Source organism: Podarcis melisellensis, assembly GCF_964234715.1.
Source record: "Podarcis melisellensis genome assembly, chromosome: 7".
NCBI classification, from domain to species: Eukaryota; Metazoa; Chordata; class Lepidosauria; order Squamata; family Lacertidae; genus Podarcis; species Podarcis melisellensis.
In genome coordinates this window covers 63,042,792-63,062,278 of record NC_138539.1, presented here as the reverse complement: position 1 = coordinate 63,062,278, position 19,487 = coordinate 63,042,792, and the positions used below count along the sequence as shown (strand labels likewise).

Genomic DNA, 19,487 nt, shown 5'->3' with positions numbered 1-19,487 from the left:
CCAAAGTGAGCACACAATTCATATTTCACAAGTGCAGCTGCTGTAGAAATCCCTTATTTGACACACATGTAAGAACATTTGGGATCTCAGACTCAGTGTGCGCTTTATGTCAAACAGCAGCAGCAATAATGTAAAAAAACAAACACTATACTGCTAAAAGCAGTTACACCGGCTTGTGCCTTTAGAATACTAGCTACACAAAAATGCGACTCAGTGCTTCATGAGAGGTTCCAACATGCGTACCAAAAAGGAGCTGCATACATGTAGCAAAGAATATGATAGATAACTCTGAGTAACAGATAGGAAAATGCATAAAGACCTTCTTTTATGACAGGATACAATCAGAACAGGGTAGGAAACGACACATTTGCATTTCTGATGACGTCAGAAACAAAAGGTGTGCAGATGACAGATCAGCATAATGAAGAGACTCTAAAGGCACATTTCAGATAGCACAATGATTCTTAATTGTTTCTTTAAAAGGAATAAGAAGTGCATTGTAAGCAGTGTTCTCTGAACACAGCCAAATGCTTATAGTCCAAATGTTTTTCATAGTATTCTCCTCAGTCGATATGGCTTCTCAGCACAACTCCCAATTCAAGCAAAAACAAAAGGGAGGGGGTTGGATGGCTGGGTTAATAAAGGCTGACTGTACTAACAGTATTTACTCATCAGATCCTACTGATCTCTTCTGCGCCCTCTTCCGGGGCAGCCGTCTTGGGGAAGCTTTGTCTGAAGGAAAAGAAGAAGAAAAGTTACTCAATGGGATAAGTTAAATGAAATATTTTGGGGGCCAGGGGGAGAAAATTATTTTCTACTTTATTCCCTCAAAGAACGATCATGCAAAAGGCAGATCTGAGAAGCATCTTATATACGTTCTTCAGTTATGGACATGCAACTAGTAGCCTATTAACAAAGATGTTCCTAAAACAATGCAGGATCAAAGCATTCAATCTCAGCTCTGTGATGACAATGGGTGGCTTGAGCAAGAGTATTTTGCTCTATTTCAGTTTCTAAATATAGAAGAGGTGTGTATCTGTTCTAATGATGAAGGAAACATCATGCCCTACTTCCCTCTAGGCTCAAGGACAGCCAAATCAAAAACTAATCTTTACATTCACAAGCTCAAGTTTCAGTATCTGTAGAATTCTAAATCATACAAAGTAGAAAGAATGCTAAGTATTCAGGCAGTAAATCCCCCAAAAGGTAACGATATCAGTCTCTTATGGGCAAACAAAAAGAGAACTATGGCACCTTACACTAACATTTTAGCAAAAGCCACAATAAGTAATAAGCCACAATAAATGTGTTAATCTTCAATATTTAATTAGTATTCAGTTTTCTAGATGGTTTACAAGCAATTGGCTGATTAGTTGTGGTGACTGAATTTTGCACACTGATTTGAACCACCTTTTGGTCTTGATTGCATACAGACAACCTTAATGGGGCAAAGCAGAAGTGAATGAATGTAATTGTGGGGTTCCAACTCTAGATCTAGTAACCTTACATCTTTTCTCAGCTCCCTGGCCATTCTCTAAACCTCCCTTGCTTCTTTAATGAATTCCTATCTATTCGCACAGCCCCTTCCACGTATACAACCTTTGTTTTGTCTGAGTCCTACTTTCCCCTGGGCTCATTTCTTGAACTCGATGTCTCCACCATCTATTGTTTTCTCACATTCCTGTTTTTCAGGCCTCTGCCCACTTTGCAACATTTCCTCTAGCTAGTTTCTTGTTGAGCCTCCCTCTGCCCCCTTCCCTCAACCCCATAGCAGACAGCCCTTCTGCACTTTAAGTAGTATAACGTTTCTTTTTTTATAAAAAAAGATCCCCTTCTCCATCTAGCTAGCTTGGCTCAGTTCCCTGTCACCTTTATCCTCTAAGCTCATTCTTCAGACATTTTGGTTCTGCTTCTCAGTCAGCTCCCTACTCTGCAATCTTTCTTGAGCATCCTTCTTTCTCAGCAATCCGTCACCTATCTTCCCAGAATATAGCCTGTCCCTGTATAGCCTTTTATTTCCCATGCACACTTGCAACTTCCTTGGCACTCACAGAGGTTGGCCTAACGTTTTAGCTCCTACAGCAGCTGGATATTGCACTCCACCACATCAACTCAGTCAATGACAGAGGCTTCACTGCCACCAACACAGTACAATATATATTAGTAACTATTTGCCCCTTTATCAGTTAAAGCACCATGATCATGAAGTCCAAGCAAGCAGCAATCTTAATGCATTTTAAAAGCCCTCAAATGTGTTAATACTTATTTTCTATGCAAATTGCTGTTTAGCATCAATAGTTAGTATCCTATGGTATGGAACAAGTGATGTGACAATTAAATTTTCTATCACGTGTTGTGAAAATTGTTGGTGGTCTATTTTGTTTCTGGCAATCTGAAGAATGTAGCCACGGTTTCCTTTGGGAAATCAGGCATGTAAAGTAGATGACATCCCAGTAAGCGCAAATACCACTGAGTTCTGGTGGCTGACCATGTTAACAGTGTAACTAAATTAGTATCTGAACATCAGCTCCCCCAAGATATGCAACAGTAAATGTACCAAGTGGGATTAACTCCAGACTTCTGTTGCATCTTCAAGATACTAGTGAAATCCTCCAAACCTTATTACTTTAACACCACATGCAATTATGTGAAGTGTACCAACTACGTAGAAATGGATTCAATGTATAAGAACCTAATTAGTGCACAATATACATTTCAGAAGCCTCAACCCAATAAAGTGTCTCACCTCTTCTACTTTGCACTGAAGCCACAGGAAAAGCAAAACAGAAGAGACAGTAAAGATATTAGAAAAGTCCACAAGCATTTAAAAGATCTAAGAACATATTTGGACTAATTTTTGAAATCAGAAGTCACCAAAACATACAGCTAAAGCTCCACAGCTCCCAACCCAACAAAAAACCCTGTACACTAGTCACAGAATTACAGTTTTGTCCTCACCTAATGCTGTATAGATTCGGCAAGTATGCTTCTAACCAGTATAAGAAACAGTCAGTGATTTCACTATTGACTTCATCACTGATTTCAATATTATTGAATACTATTATCTTCTTCAAATTCATATGCATTCTCAATTTTTGGTTGGAGTCTCATTGAAGTTTATAAAACAATCTAATAGTAAAGGAATAATTCTTTCTGGAAATAATTTCAAGTGAATCTGGCAGAGTAAAAAAAGGAACATTTAGAACAATCCCTTTTCTAAACAGTTAGAAGCTGGCATATTCAACATTGCAGTTAACATTGTTTGTGGACTACAACTCCCATATTTCTGACCACTGACATTCTGACTAGTGCTGATGGGAGTTGGAATCCAAACATCTGGAAGATGTTGGTTATCCTTTTGTAAAAAATTCATTAATGGATTAACAACCTATGGTAATATGGATACTTACTTATCTGGTTTAAAGTTTCTTGAGGAATCCAACTCATGTCAACATCATTCTGATTCGATGTCCCCATCTCTACTTTTTGAGCTGGTCTTTTTCTCTGGAAACATTAAGCACAATATTTAATAAGGGAAAGAAGTCCACTGAACTCCACTTAAGCCATTCAACTTGTAGCATGTTTTTGTGATCACAACAGTGGTTAATTTCAAACCCAAAGCTGCTGGCTTTACATTCTAGCAGCAGTTCTAATACATGGTGGCATGAGCATCAATAATTTCTTAAAACAGTGTGCATATTTTACAAATATTTAAAGGTAAAAATCCTAATTTGTGATAAAATTCAACATAACACAGATAATTTCAACTTAATTGATTGAATCAGTATTAGGGTGAGCCATAATCTATGAACCATTTTTGAAGTTATAGTCCCATATTCGTGGCAAATATAGTTGGTTAAGCTAAGTGAGTATGAAAAACGCATGTTGGGAGGATCAAATATAGGCCTGACATGTGGAACTCTTACAAGACGTCAAGCGTCACATGCTGCACTTGTATCTGATCTTTATGATGAAATGAAAAATGGCATTTTAGCCACTTTTCACTCTCAACTATGGCTAAGATTTGCTTACGTAGTCTTCTATTACAGCAACTCAACATCTGATCACATTTTACAACATTCTGTTTATAAGGAAGTGTGTGCAGATGCAATCAAGTTACCTCCAGGTGCAAAGGGAATACCACTGCATGAAAAAAATCATTTAAATAAACAGGAATTGGCCTACAGTCTCTAAAGCAAATATTAGCTACACTTCTACTGCATGGTAGTTTGATCTTTGTGTAAAACTACCTTGGATTAAGGCTTGCCTCAAGGAAAGCAATGTTCTAATATATGACATGATCTTTCCTTCCAGGTAGCCTATAGCAGTGTGTACAGGTTTCAGTCACCAGCCCATCCACATATTAAAGAGAGCCAGTTAGTTTAACAGTGTGTCTTGAGACCACAGTCTGGGTCCAGAGTAGCATCTAGAACCGGAAAGATGACCTGCAGAATTTCTTACCTTCCTAGATTCCAACAGCTGGTGTAGACCAACAATGACAAGCAGGCTAAGTCCACCAAGGAACATATACATAAAAATCCTTGTTTAGAAAAAGGAGAAGAGAGGTCCAGTAAGCTTTCATTTCTTCAAATAGAAGAAAACTAAACAAATCATCCCTGTCCTAAAAATGAACACACACTCATATACCCATCTCAACATCAACCCCAACTACACTTTGTAGAACACTTTATGAAGGACTCATCTCTTGATAGGAGGAGTCAGATTAGCCAACCAAGGGACACCAGTTTCAACTCAATAACTTTGGTGGGACAGCTAAGTTCTCATCTAGATAAATTCTCCCCATCCCAAGCCAAGATGACAAAAAGAAATTAAGAATGATCCAAATTACTGCTAAATCTTAAATCCTGCAAATAAAACATGTACCTAATGGAGCTATGTGTGGGAAACAAAAAAATCCTCGTCTTTCATAGCACTGCAAAGCACTTATGAGTTACTACTCTAAAATCAACAAAGGAGATAATATAGACCTGCCTCGGTGTTGAGATCAGCAGAAGATGCCTTGCTGGTTACAGCATGGTGCTCATAATGCCAAGGTTGCATGTTCAATCCCTGTGCGGGACAGCTGCATATTCCTGCATTGCAGAGGGTTCAACTAGATGATCCTCAGGGACTCTTCCAACTCTATGATTCTATTAGAAGTTAGTGGGACGGTGGTGCTTGAGAGAGCATTTTCTTTGGTGCCTTCTAGATTGTGCCTTGTCCTATGAGGTGTGCCCACCCTCATTACTATACATGTTTTGTTTTTAGGTCAAGACACACCTTCCACAGGCCCTTGGGGGTGGAAGATGCTACATAGTTTAATTTAAGATTAACAGTAGATAACCTGTTCTAGGACTGCATGATGAAGGGGGGCATTAAAAGCCTATGAAAGAATTAATAAATAAATAGGTTATTGAAATTAAGCCTTACGTTTCACCATCTAATCCATCTTCCTTTTCAATAATGGTAACAGTCTGGTTGAAAACAGCATCTTGAAAGAAGTTTCCCTAAAATGAAAAATTCAGCAATGTTAAAGGCTGCCCAAGATAACAGATTCAAGCCAGTATGTGGCAGTAATGTTAATATAGTGGAACCTTGGTTCTTGAATGGCTTAGTTGACAAACAAATCGGCTCCAAAAATCTGAAAACCCACAAGTAACTGTTCCGGTTTTCAGAAGCCAAACATCTGATGCGGCTGTCGGCTATTGTTTCCGGGGCGCCTGCACCAATCAGAAGAAACACCTTGGTTTTCAAACGTTTCGGGAGTCGAACGCACTTCCAGAACGGATTAAGTTCGAGAACCAAGGTTTCACTGTATATACCTCCAGGGATGAACTGCTTCTCAGCGCTTCGTTCTTGTCTATAATTTCCATTCACGTTGCAAATCACAATAATCGGAAAGCTAGCTTACAGGACTCAGTGTCTTGTAGGCCTCAGGTTGTCAACACACATTTTCAAAGCTTTACTAGGAGAAAATGTCCACAATAAAGGGATGAAAAGCGACCACTCAAAGTGGAGTTTGTCTAGAACTTTTGAAAAGGACAAATAAAGTTACATTTGGAGATTGATGAAGCTTTTTACTTGGATTTGGCAAGGTGAGGGGAGAGAGAGGAGGCGGAAAAATCATAAAGATAGTATATGTTGACCAAAACAACAAGAACAAAAAAGACCAACTCAGATTCAAAGAGTGTCAGAACATTCAGATATTGATGAGTGTATAATGTTGTTGTGAAGAGTTACAAAAAGTAAAGGCAGTGTTTTAAAAAGCAAGACTGCACCTGTTCAAATCAGGGTCCAAGACATGAACTCTAATGTCTCCTTCCAAAACCACTCATCACAAACCTTAGACTATCATATTGGAATACTATCAAGGATTTGGCTATACCAGAACTTGCAGAAGAGATACCCAAGCCTAAGCAAGATAAAAATGGCACCCTTGGATAAACATCACTTAATACTCCTGGATAACATCAGCAAATGCCTAGGTTAACACTAAGGAAACCTTGCCAATCTTCCAGGCTGCCACTCACATTTTGGTCTTTGTAGTTCAGATTGATAACCAGTCCAAAGGGGCGACCACCCATAGGCTCTGCAGGAATGAAGGAGTATTCAAATGTGGCCTGTCTCTGTGGTGGAACAACCGTGTTCAGAGGAAGAGCAGTGAAATTCTGAATGAAAAACTGGTAATCCTGAGGGTACCGGAACGAAGCATCTAGAGACTCCACAATGAAGTCTTCTGTACCCTTGTTAGTAAAGCCAACTAAAAACTTCACAATGTTGTTTGCTGGAAAATCTAGGAGGAAATTAGAAAACTGGTTAAGCTGAAATTGTGTGCACAACTCAAAACTTGCATAATGTTGCACTATAATTAGACTAAACTGATAAAGTGTGCTGGTCTGAGGTAAAAAGGAGGCCATTTTTTACCTTCTCCTTTCACAAACAAGATGGTTGTATCAGCGCTAGGGGATGCTTTCGGTTCTCCCGATAGATCTTCTTCCTCTTTCTCTTCTGTCTAATACAAGAGAATGTTTTTGAAAAGCCTATGACGAACAGTGAAGCAATGAATATCTGAAGTAAGACCACTATTGCAAAATCCCACATAAAAGCATTTCCATGCAAAAACATTAATGTTGCAATAAATATTTGGAATTTCTTGAAAACAATTTTTAAACAATTAAACAATCCTTTGTGTGTCTGTTTGGAAGCAAGTCCCATAAGAAAGCAAAAACCCCATGTGCTGCCCATGTCTAACAGGGCTCCTTTGGAAGGTTGTTTGCTTGCAAGCTGGATTCATGTTTCTTTCTGTTTAGTTGAGAGAAGCAGAAAGAAGTGCAACCACTCAATGCAACATGACTGCTTAGACTTGGTTTCTCCATCTTTGTCCATGACAATTATGTATTTTTTCATGTTGTGAGCTGCCTTGTGTATGGTGTGAAATATGGAAGTGCGACATACAAATAAAATTATGTATGCATGTATTATGTACTCCAGGAATGGAGAGGGAAGAGGGTGGGGAAGGTGAACAAATCAGAGGTGAGCAACTTACCTTTTGTAAATATAGTAGGTATCAGAAAGCTAATGTTCATATTATCATGTAACAAGAGGAGGCCAATACATAACCTTACAAAACAGCTACCAAAACACCAAAATAGGCGCTTGTACACCAAACCACAACTAAGAACAGCCAGCTGCATGAAAAGCAGAAGTGGTCAAATGTACAAAGTATAGAAAAGCTTAGAGTTACTAAGTAAATTATCAAATATACATTTGTTAATTGTGTCTAGGCAGTGGTATTATACATAATCAAAACCAGCCTTCTGCTGTTGTAATATTCACTAGGATTGGTGTATTGATGGCAATACAGCCATCACTAAGATTTGCATACAACTTGGTGGCAGTAATACAAACTGTGGCCATCAAGCATTGTACTTCCCTTTTGGGCTTTTGATATACAAGAGGGAACCATTCTGGAGGATGGAGACCTGTAGTGGCAGGCTTAGGAAAGAGAACACCATAAGCCTAATGCAGATATTTCAAAGTGTGACTCTTCCCTCCACAACTGCCCATGTGGTCATTCCAACCACTCAAAAAATATTCCCCTCCCCAATATACTGCTGCATTTCTATCCCTGCTACACATTTTTTGACCAGCAGTACAGCTCCTTGGGTTTAGCAAAGGTCCATTTTTACTATATCCTACTTACAGTTGGAGCAACTCAAGAATTATGATTTGTGGATGTTCACTATGGCAGTTAACAGGGCCAGCCCCATTTCTCAGCGTGGCAGCCTAAGGACAGCTTGGAGGAGCAGTAGAACTGGCCTCCAAGGAGCATGCCACCTGCCCCCCTCTTCCCAGCCTCCTTTCCATCCCACCCCCTGTGAGTGGGCTATGGCAGGTATGCAGATGAGGAGAGAGAGGAGTGGCATTTTATGCTTTACCTCGAAGAGCAAAACATCCTGGGTAGTCTCTGACAATTGAGTACTCTTGATAACAGGTTATCTGCTGTAAAAATTGTAATAATGGACAACATAAGCTTGTGAAACAGAAACAAATACTTGTAGATGTACCAATTCTGTGGGTTCATCTTCTTCAACTTCAGCTTCATCATCTTCATCTTCAACGACTGTATCTTCAATAGCTTCTTCATCTTCTGTGGCATCTTGGGCAGCCACCAGCAAACTAGAACCTAGAGACAAGGTAAATGAAAAATTATTTTAAATGTAGGCAAAGTTATTCTTGTGTTTAACTTTGCTTATGAAAGCTTTCATTACACTTACTAAGTTATCAGTTTAGATAAGTTGTGAGTTGCATTCATGTCTCTAGTGAAAAGCATCACTAGAAGTTCAGTGTAAGAAGATCCAGAGTTTACTCTGATATTTATAAAGCAGTTGTCAATATTAATTTTCAATACTACCTAATATTGCACAAGGCACCATACAGATTAGAAACGTAAAGGCCAACGACACTGGCTTAAATCCTACCAAAATACATTATAGAAGGGACAGAAATAATTAAAATAAAGATTTCCTCACAAAGGTCTTTTTTAAAAAAACTATTATTGCAAACACACAGAAGTCATCCCACGACTAACACCCTGAACAGAACTTTAAAGTATGGGCATGTTAATCCAGCTAAAAAGTAGCAAGTATCTACTTGGCAAGGAAAAGGACCTCTAGTGAGCAGGTTAGGATCATGCAGAATATTTTCTACCTAACAGTGGGGTATATCTTAGCAGAAGCTACAACTGAAGTTGCACTATGGCAAGCTAGCAACTTTGATTTATTAAGGTTAAGAACTCTGGAATGTGGAGGTATGCTAGTTTGTATCAGCCCACACCAAGTTACACAATCACAGCCCATAAAGAGCTATTTGCTAAAATAGAGCATGACAATGCATGAAAGAGCTTGAAATAAAGGATTTTAGGACACCTCCTCCAAATGTATGGCAAAAGCAACCCCTCTTTTTTTTGGTCACGGGGAAGACTCCAAATAAAATTTCCCTTCCTTTCAGAATGTTACAAAAGGAAAGGTCTTAGTGCCATCAAGCAACCACAGCTCAAAAGTTTCATTACAACTCAGTTCAAGTGACTTCAAGAGAGCTTAAGATCAACATACTGGTTTAATTTAGCTGTCTGTTGAGCAGAAGCGTTAAACTAAATCTCTTAAATTGTGATAGTAGACTTTCATCACTAGGATTCTTTAGTGATTTCCTTGAAATGTTCATTATGCTAAAAGCACTATGGCAGACCACACAAACTTTTCCAAGCAGTAGCATGCTTTCAAGATTTCATGATCTCTCCTATATATTTGAGAAAGAATGATGATGTGGCATTATAGTGGAGAGGAGGGAGTGTATTCAACATCTGTTATCGCAGCCAGGAACTAACTACCAAGAACTGAGAAGTGTAATTTTCCAGTTATCTTAAACTACTAATGCTGAAAGAGAGCTACTCTGAATTTATCTAAATATTTTGAATGGGGGACAAAAGTGGAAATGCAAAGCAATTAATTTGTGGAACCAGCTCTCAATCAGAACACTTTGCTAAAAACACTAAGCATGTGTTCTCTCCCATTCAACAAGGAATGTAGGTATTTGACTTTGTTCCAGAACAAAGAACACTAACTAGAGGTTCATGAAAACTGAATTGGAGCCAAGAGACAGCCAAGAGACATGCAAAATCTCCAGAAGAGCTACGTTATAACTGATTAGGTCACAAAACCAAAGAGAAAACACACATGTATCTATGACATTGTACAAGAAAAAATGGTAATACAAAATCACTGCAAATGAAATTGAAAGAGTGCTAATTTTAATCTGAAACTAATAAACCTATGCCAGTAAGCCCAAATGATATCTGTGTTGTTACTATTAGAAGGGTCATCCATAAAACTATAAGGATCTTTCCAATTGAGGCAAATATAATTCAAAGTGTAAAGTGATGCACAATGAGGCAACCCCCCACCCTTTCAAATGAACACTGGTGGGGTCTGAACTAGCAGTTACAAAGAAGGAAACATCTTGGGTCTGTGGTGGACAGCTCAATGAAAATGCTGGCCCTATGTATGACAGCTGTGGAAGGTACTTGGCATGTGAGAGACAACTGGGGAAATAATTGAAAATAACTGGCAGCATTGTAATGTGGCATTATACATTACAGTGCTACCTCGGGTTACATACGCTTCAGGTTACAGACTCCGCTAACCCAGAAATATTACCTTGGGTTAAGAACTTTGCTTCAGGATGAGAACAGAAATTGTGCTCTGGTGGCACAGCAGCAGCAGGACGCCCCATTAGCTAAAGTGGTGCTCCGGAACGAATTAAGTACTTAACCTGAGGTACCACTGTATATGGGTGGAATCAATCCACCCCCTCCCCCAGTTCTGATATGCAAGTTCATGCTGTTTTAAGGTGGATTCACCTTGTGGTTAATGCACAAGGCATATACTGTATCAGAATGCATATATATGCTTAAGGCATATATATCACCCATCCTTTATGGTATCTGCATATAATACCAGCAATGTTTTATTTCATGTTTGAGCGTTATAATTTATGTGATTTTTGTTCCAGAATGTTTAACAATTCAAATACACAACATTTCTGGATTTATGTTTTAAATGGAAATAATGCCAGTGGTCTGCCAGGAGTAGGCTTCGTGCTGGGAGGTTTGAAGAGACAAGTGTTACTGGCAAATACAGCATGCCTTTTAAACACATAACCCTCACCTAGACCTCCAGCTGTGTTACCACACCCTGTATAATTAACCTTGGAAAGCACGTGCAATATTTTCTGTGAAGTATACCTACCCCATAACCTTGATCACACCTGCATATCAATAATTGCCCTACATAAGATCACAAACTTGTATTCTACACTAGCTGCCCCTGTATTCCTTCATTTTGTACTCAACTACAACCCCAACCACAAACATTGTTTCAAAATCGAAAACAATCTACATTTACACCATCTGGTTGAGTTTAGAATATGTTGATTAATTACTTAATTAAGCATTAATTGAACTCATTTGCTGGTATGATACACAAAATCAAATCTATGCTGGTCTCAATTTATACTGACAAGCTTCTTGAGCAAGGCCCTCCCAAAAATTACTTGACCTTGGCTTGTACTGCTGCAGAAACATCCAAGAAATTGCAAGTAATTTGTATGATAATGCATTTTAAATGCTGTTATTGGATTTACTCAGCAAAAACATGAAGGTTTCAACCCTGACCATGGACAACCACAGGGATATGTTCTAAGTTGTCAAATAAACTCAGGAAAGTAATTTGATTCAATTCATACAGTTCAGCAGACCTCTACCAGTTCAGACACCCAACTTTGGAGATCAGTAATCTCCAAGCTCTCCACAATTTTATTAGCTGTGAAATCACTACTGAACAGAACCCAACAGATTTGGGGAAAACTGTCTTCAGTTACAGACTCCCAAGGTTCCTTCAAGGAAACTTGGCTGAGCCCCTATGAATCCGGCACAAGTTTCCTCTGGGCACGAGTTTGCTCTTTCTTTCCCATTCAAAGCAAGGATCTCAAAGCTGCAGCTTGTACCCTAGTGCAACAAGTTGATCACGAGAACCTGAAATGTTATGATGCTTCCGTGTGAGTTGCCTGCACTTCAACTCTCCCTCTTTTAAAGGGAACAAGAGAAACTGGTTTCCCGATAGCTGTCCATTTGGCAAAGGTTGCCAAAGCGTACCGAGCTTTTCGGCTCGCACGTCTCCAGGTGGGGTCAGAGGCCGAACCTGAACGCTGTGCTGAAAGTAAGAGGAACTATGTGTGATTTCCCTCTCTTTCTTCCCCTTCAGCAGCAGCCAGAAGGAATCACAGCTGCACCGGAGGAGACACACGAGCAACGTGAAGAGCTGCGCGCTCCATTCCCACCGAAGGTAAGAGTTTGCAGGAGTAAAAAAGCGAAACTCCTCGCACAACCTCGGGCTGCTGACACGTGTCAGCTGTCGAGTCCCTCAAAAAGGAGGTTAACGAGAAACGAACGAAGCTGCGACCAGCCAGCCCCATGTGGCTGTCGGAGGTCTGGACTGACACGTCAGCCTAGCGAATAGGGGAGGGGGGAGAGAGCGCAGAGCAAAAGGAGCCCCCCGCCCCACTCAGAAGCCTCCGCCCCCGCCTTTCAGAATTCACCCGCCGAAGCGGCGCGCGCGAAGCCGCCTCACGCGCTGCTTCCATTTCAAAAAAAGCACAGGAACGTTCCTCCCCCCCCCCACGCCCGGTCCCTCAACCGCCGCCTCGCGTACGCGCGCGAGGCGGAGATAAAGCGGAGCCCCCGCTCGTTCTCTGTCGGTCCGCCTCACCTGGGCCGCTGCGGGCGCCGCCCAGAAGCAAGGCGGCGGGGAAAGCCAGGAGCACGAGCAGCAGCAGTTGGGGAACGGACCTCCTCATGGTAGCGGGCCGACTAAACGCCCTCGGCGGCAGTTACTACTTTTTCCTGCCGCGACGCAATGGCGAAAGGAGCTCATCCGGCCCAGGTCCCGCCCACCGTAACCCCGCGGCGCCCTCACGTCACCGCCCTGTCACGCAAGGCCCGCGGACTCCGCCCCTCTCCTGCCCCGCCCCCTCCCCACCGCCCAGCTTTGCGCGGAGGACGTGGCTTCCCCTGGAAGGAGGAAGGAGGAGCACGTGACTGCAACTTGGCTGGTTTCAAGCGCGCATGCTCCGCGCGACCAACCGCTCCTTATGTACCTTTTCCTCGTCAGGCTTGCTTTCCAGAGCGCAGGCGCGAAAAGTTTTGACCGCGTGGAGCGCCTCAACCGTGGGCTCTCTGGAGCGCATGCGTGGAATCCTACAGACGAGCGGAATCGTGCAGTACCTTTGACTTTACATGCGGACGCTAGCGTGTCTCGTTGCGTGTCACTACGAAAGGGATATAACCCTCAACCGGCGACCTTTTTAAGACACGGCCGTGGGATTGCCTCTTTCAAGATCCGCAATAATCAAAACCATTGTTGTTCCGCAACCTTTTGATACGCGATGCCCCTGATGACACAATGCATTGGATGTGTATACCCCAAAATAATATTTGGAAGATTCCCTCCCACGCAAAAAATAAAATAAAATAAATCATGCTCCTTAGGGTTTCAAGTCGTGGATCTTTCGCAGCAACCACATTAACAATGGCCAGGGATGGGTTTTGGGATTAAGCAAGACTCATGGCCGCTGCTTGGTCCAATTGCAGTGGTACTTTTAATTAATTGATCACAGTCAGTTACAGGTTTCTTTCTCCGTTCTCCACTCCCACTGCTTCACTTGAGCAGTCTTTTAAAAAAGAGAGACTCGTGGCCCCTGTCAGCATTTAAATTTCCCTGTTGTGGAGGTGTGCAATGCATGTGGGACAAGCCGGAAAACAAGCTCCTTCCAGTGATGAGAGTCTGGGGAGTGAGATAATGGGGTTTCTCTAGCGGGTGCTTCCTTACGTCAAAGAAGCTCCCATATGAGCGGAAAAGAGATCCCCCCTTTCCCCCCTGTAAACCGAGTGGTTTATTGCACCCGGGAATAAGGAATGAGGAAAATATCCACTACTGCCACCACACAATCACACAGTATGACAGGACACAGAAGCATCTCGCTCTTACGAAGTGAGAATCCCTTAAACAGGTTGTGGGGCTCAGAGGTGTGGTTTCGTTAACAGTGTCTTGTGCCAAAATGAAGTGCCGGGCCAGACTGACTATCATTATTATTATTATTATTATGGCAACAAAGTATCTTCCATGTTTCCACATTGGCCCATTTTAGAAAATATTGCCTTTTAAAACAACCCCAAACCAACATTGACATACTCTGTCCGACTGCTTCTGAAATTAGAGTACAATGATAAGGGTTTTTTCAGAAGTAGTACGGAGAGTTGCATTCTTCAACCTTTGTCTTTCAAATCGGTCCGGTCAGGAACCAATCACCAAAATTCTGCATGGTTTCCCAACAAGTCCCTGGGAAGGTATAACTCACAGGGGTGCCGACTTGGGCCCCAGGTTATTATGGATGCCTCAGACAGCAACTCTGAGCTCTTGCAATGCCTTGGGCATGACTTTTGGTGTTTTGTAAGGCACCAGAAGTTGCGTCGGCAACCCTGCAGTGCACCCACAACAAAAAAAATTGTGGATGCTTGGAGATGGCGCCCTTGATAACTCATAAGAAGCTGAAGACTATTTCAAATGCATTCCTGAACAAGTACCACACACATTGTTGTGGATAAAAATTCAGTGGGACAACTAAATAGAGCTTCCCAGCCAGAGGTCCCTGAAATGCAAGCAGTGAATTAAGTGTGCACACAATTGCAGCTTTAGAGTAACTTACTTGGGAGTGCTCCTGTTTAACTTTAATGGGCCTGACTTTTACAATTGCAAACTCGATTGCAAAACCTTTTTAGTGAACTGTAAGCTCTAGGAGCCTTTTTTGGCTGAAAACTGGGCTTTTAAAATCTTTAAATAAATAAATAACTGCACAGTACTTGCCTCAACCCCAATGGGGTGTAAATTCTGTTGAACTCAGTGGGTCATTCATCTGTGTTAATAGGCATAAGATTACATTTCAGTAAATGCATTATGGTACTTGTTTTTTCTAACTAGGTATTATTTCTAGCACTGGAACTTATTGGACAGCAGAATCTATGTGGATATAATACTGCATATTGGGAAGCAGATCTTGGTGTCTGGGAAGTAGAAGGTGTAAAACTTCAATGTACTTGGGTAGGTTAAGAATCAGAAATTTTGGGATCAAACAAGGTTAGATATCTCAACCTGAATTATGTGTTATTACATGAAAGAGGGTTCATTCTTTAATTCACTTAGCAGCATCTTTGGAAAATAATTCACTGTATTCAAACACACTTCAAATTGTTGTCTCCTAATAATAAGAAAAGAAAATTATACTCACAAACCAAGAAAAAAATGAAGAAGGTTTCTATTTTTTAATCAACTTTAATATGTCATTTGTAAACCTACTTTGCTGCAGTGACAATGACAATCATACTTGGCATATTTAATTGTTTGTCCTTTAGTAACTAAATGGGTTCCACTCAGTTTTTGAAAATCCTGAAAATGGAAGGAAAAATATTACAGTTCAGATTTTCCTTCAATTTTATGTCACTAAAGGTGATACCCAACTATGTTGCACGCAGAGTAGACCCATTGAAATTAATGGAGTAACAACCCCGGTTATTTTAGTGAGTATACCCCGAGAAGGCCTAACAATGCAATCGTACAAACTTACGCAAAAGAGAGAGCCCCACTGTTTTCAATGGAACTTACTCCCAGGAAAATTATACAGGATTACAGACTTAATGTTATATATCTCTCTGTTTATATAATTTTGATATGTAATGCTGCAAATTGCAACATGAGATTACAGATAATGATCCAAAGGAACTTAAAGTGCTTTGTTTTGTCTTATGCCGTTAACAGAATTAAGTATGTTTTTGACTCTTCTATGGAAATCAGTGAAAGATAAGTGCTTAACTTTGGACTGTGTCCAATATAATACAACCACACATAATATGCTATATTTTCTTAAAACATCTGAATAAAAATGATAATTCTTTATTTAAACATTTGCAGTCTGCCTTACACTAAAGCAGAGTAGTTTATGACAGTGCTGTTCGGGGAACAGATGGCATTAAAGAAGAAGAAGAAGAGTTTGGATTTGATATCCCGCCTTTCACTCCCTTTTAAGGAGTCTCAAAGCGGCTAACATTCTCCTTTCCCTTCTTCCCCCACAACAAACACTCTGTGAGGTGAGTGGGGCTGAGAGACTTCAGAGAAGTGTGACTGGCCCAAGGTCACCTAGCAGCTGCATGTGGAGGAGCGGAGACGCGAACCCGGTTCCCCAGATTACGAGACTACCGCTCTTAACCACTATACCACACTGGCTAGTTAGCCTGATAAGGGACCAGCATTACCCTTTCAGGAGCAAAATTTGGACCCCGGTCTCCAGTTGCTGATCCTTATTTAGGGCAACATATCTTGACTTACCCCCTGAATCCACATTTTTGGGAAAAATGAAGACCACCCTTGCCTGTGGAAACATAAAGAAAGTGCTCACTTAATGTTTCCCCACTTGAAAATGTAACTTCTGGCTCACTTGGGGAGTGAGACAGACAGCAGAGAGTAAAGTAACTGCCCAAGATTGAATCAATACCCACAAGTACGCAGGGCTAACAACACTGAGGACTAGATTAGATGTTACAGGCAAATGCAGGCAATATAATCTCAAATATTCTTTTTTTTATATTCTTCTGCAAGTGCAGAAGGTTCAGTCCCCCTTTCTCTATTTTCCCTAGTCCGATTGTCCTCCTGGCAGCATCTTTTCCTGTTTAAAACGGCTGTCATGGTACTGCTATGTGCAAGTATATGGCCACTATGGGTTTAATGGGCAACTTCAGGCAACATAATCGTAGGTGCATTTTTCATGAAATACATATGCACAGTAACGGTCTCGGTCCAGTATACCTGAAGGAGCGTCTCCTCCTCAATCATTCTGCCTGGACACTGAGGTCCAGCGCCGAGGGCCTTCTGGCGGTTCCCTCGCTACAGGAAGCCAAGTTACAGGGAACCAGGCAGAGGGCCTTCTGGGTGGTGGCACCCACCCTGTGGAACACCCTCCCACCAGATGTCAAAGAGAAAAACAACTACCAGACTTTTAGAAGACATCTGAAGGCAGCCTTGTCTAGGGAAGCTTTTGATACTTAACAGAGTATTGTATTTTAATATTTTGTTGGAAGCCGCCCAGAGTGGCTGGGGAAACCCAGCCAGATGGGCATGGTATAAATAATAAATTTATGATGATGATGATAACAGAACAAATGCAGGCATATTATCCACCTGATAGTTGAAGCCTGAAATTTATGTGATGGTACTGGGACTCAACATGTTGGAAGGTATGTGTAACTGTCCCAATACCCTCGTGAGCAAAAATTATGAGAATTCCTTTTTTTGTGCTCTGGAGGGGCCCCCAATATTAGCAGATGGGAGCTATAGTTAGGTGGTGGCCACATTTTATTATTTTATAAGAAGCACTTCAAGATTATGTTTACCTGTCTATGCAAGTTGTATGTAAAGGAAGACATTCGTAAGTTTGATAATAATGTGAGCACTTTCAGAACCCTCCTCTTCTTGAACGTGAAATATATATGAAGTTTACCTCAGCTTTCTGGTATTCATTTTGAACTTCTTAATTAAATCTTCCAAATCCTGGTTTCTTTTCTCTAAACTGCCAGTAAGAGACAATTTAACTGATTGGTACATTTGTTTCAGTTCTCATAGAATTTATCAAGATATAGGCTGTCACTGCAACGACGATTTGCAAACTGCTATTCCAGTCTGAAACACATTTACTTGGAAATAAATCCAATTGATGTCAATGCAGTTTGCTTCCAAGAAAAATAAATAAATGTTTCGAGACTCGGGATACAAATACACTTTTTAAAAAACAGGCAGCTAAAGTTCTTGGTTTGTAGATAGATTTGCAATTTCACTTTTACAATCCAAAAAGAGTTTCTTCATATGTGTCTGAAATTTGTATCTGACATAATAATGGAATTGTCATAATTTTGATTTGTAGGCTTAGGCCCTTTACTTTGCCAGAGAATTGCTTACCCGCGTCCCCAGGACCGAGAAGAGAATAAAAAAATTCCAGGAAAGTTTCTTCTTTGGAGAAAAGAGTTTTATTGCAAATCTGTGCACAGAGACAGCCAGCAGAATATAGTTTCTGAAATCTGACTGTAAAGCAATACGCATTTGCAAGCCTTCTTATACTTTGAGAGTATTTACCCACCTCCCAGACCTCCCCCAAACCTTCCCCAATCAGCTGGCAAGTTTTCAACTCATTCCCTTTTAGGGCATATCAATATTTGCTGGCTAAGGCTGCTAGCTAAGCACTTCCTCTGCTGGTTAAGCATTTTCTCTGCTCAGTAAGCACCCCCTCCCACCTCCTTGTACACGTGTCTTCTTTTGCTAGCTAAGCATTCCCTTGTATCTCTTCTTATCTTGCATTACTTAAAGCAGAAGCAAAGCAGGAAACATCTTGCTAGTGGTTTTTAGTTGACAGCAGTTTCTGGCTAGGCAGGAAACGACCTTCTGACCTGTAGCTAACATCAGCAGTTTCAGATAGCTGGTTAGACAGGAAACGGCCTCCTGACCTGTCTGATTTAGACTTTGCAAATAACTGCATTTTTGAGTTTGAGCTTGTGTAGCCATCCTAGCAGAGTGCTGGAATTTACTATGTGTAGATAATATTAATGATTAACCGTTCCCTTCTCCCTTCAATCCCTCCTCTTCTTCTGAACAACCTAATACTTAGGTTCGTTCTGGGGTATGGGCCTATACTCCCTCATCACAGCGATGACTGTGGGTCCTAGCTTCCGTGACAGGAGTCTTTGCATCATTTGCTGCAAGCATTGCAATAAGCAGGGGATACAGAGGCAAAGAAGCAAAAGGATTAATAGCGGTCCTGCTAATAATACTATAATATTCCTGAGCCAACTGCCATCAGGGAGCCAGGAATACATCCAACCCCATGCATCACTCCCTGTGGCTTTCAGCGGGTTTTCAGCTATCATTGTTTCCATGTGGTTGATGGTGGCTGAAATATTTGCTGACTGGTCTGAAATGTACATGCAGCAATGGGAATGAATTAAGGCACAAACTCCGCCCTTAGAGGCAAGGACTACATCCAAAGCGTAACGATTTTGAAGGACTACCTCCCTTATCTCTGACATTTCCTTATTAATTGCTTTTAAGGCCGAGATGGTGGAGTTAAACAAAGCCTCGGTCCAGTTTGCCAATCTATGCAGATCCTGGTAATTCATGGCTACACCCAAAGGGGGTAGAAGGGACCTAGAGATGGCTGTGCCGGTATACTGGTTAATAGGTGATTTCGCGTCCCTTTTGTTACGCAGACGGACTGTTGGGAGCTTATCCATCTTATACACCAGGGGTACGACTACTCCTAAAGTACAGGTTCCAGAA

At 41.2% G+C, this 19,487-nt stretch overlaps 2 protein-coding genes across 3 annotated transcripts in view; both read right to left on the bottom strand.

Annotated features, from left to right (window-relative positions):
* Window positions 1-303: 303 nt before the first annotated feature.
* SSR1 (signal sequence receptor subunit 1) lies at window positions 304-13,031 on the bottom strand. 2 transcript variants are annotated; one of them, XM_081918329.1, is made up of 8 exons: window positions 12,825-13,026; window positions 8,568-8,686; window positions 6,925-7,012; window positions 6,531-6,793; window positions 5,431-5,507; window positions 4,462-4,540; window positions 3,411-3,504; window positions 304-732 (listed from the first exon to the last, which is right to left on the bottom strand). In XM_081918329.1, the coding sequence occupies exons 1-8, from the start codon at window positions 12,910-12,912 to the stop codon at window positions 665-667; spliced, it is 876 nt and encodes a 291-aa protein (XP_081774455.1). In that variant the 5' UTR covers window positions 12,913-13,026; the 3' UTR covers window positions 304-664. The 2 variants fall into 2 exon arrangements, with proteins under 2 accessions (XP_081774455.1, XP_081774456.1); XM_081918330.1 differs by lacking the exon at window positions 304-732 and adding an exon at window positions 2,682-2,761 and having other exon boundaries at window positions 12,825-13,031.
* A 2,392-nt stretch (window positions 13,032-15,423) lies between these two features.
* Window positions 15,424-19,487, bottom strand: part of CAGE1 (cancer antigen 1) — a 30,535-nt gene continuing 26,471 nt past the window's right edge. The window contains exons 14-16 of the mRNA XM_081918179.1: window positions 17,662-17,730; window positions 16,494-16,536; window positions 15,424-15,557 (exon numbers count right to left, since the gene is read on the bottom strand). Coding sequence (XP_081774305.1) covers window positions 15,444-15,557; window positions 16,494-16,536; window positions 17,662-17,730 — 226 coding nt within the window. The 3' untranslated portion in view covers window positions 15,424-15,443. The remainder of the gene's footprint in view (window positions 15,558-16,493; window positions 16,537-17,661; window positions 17,731-19,487) is intronic.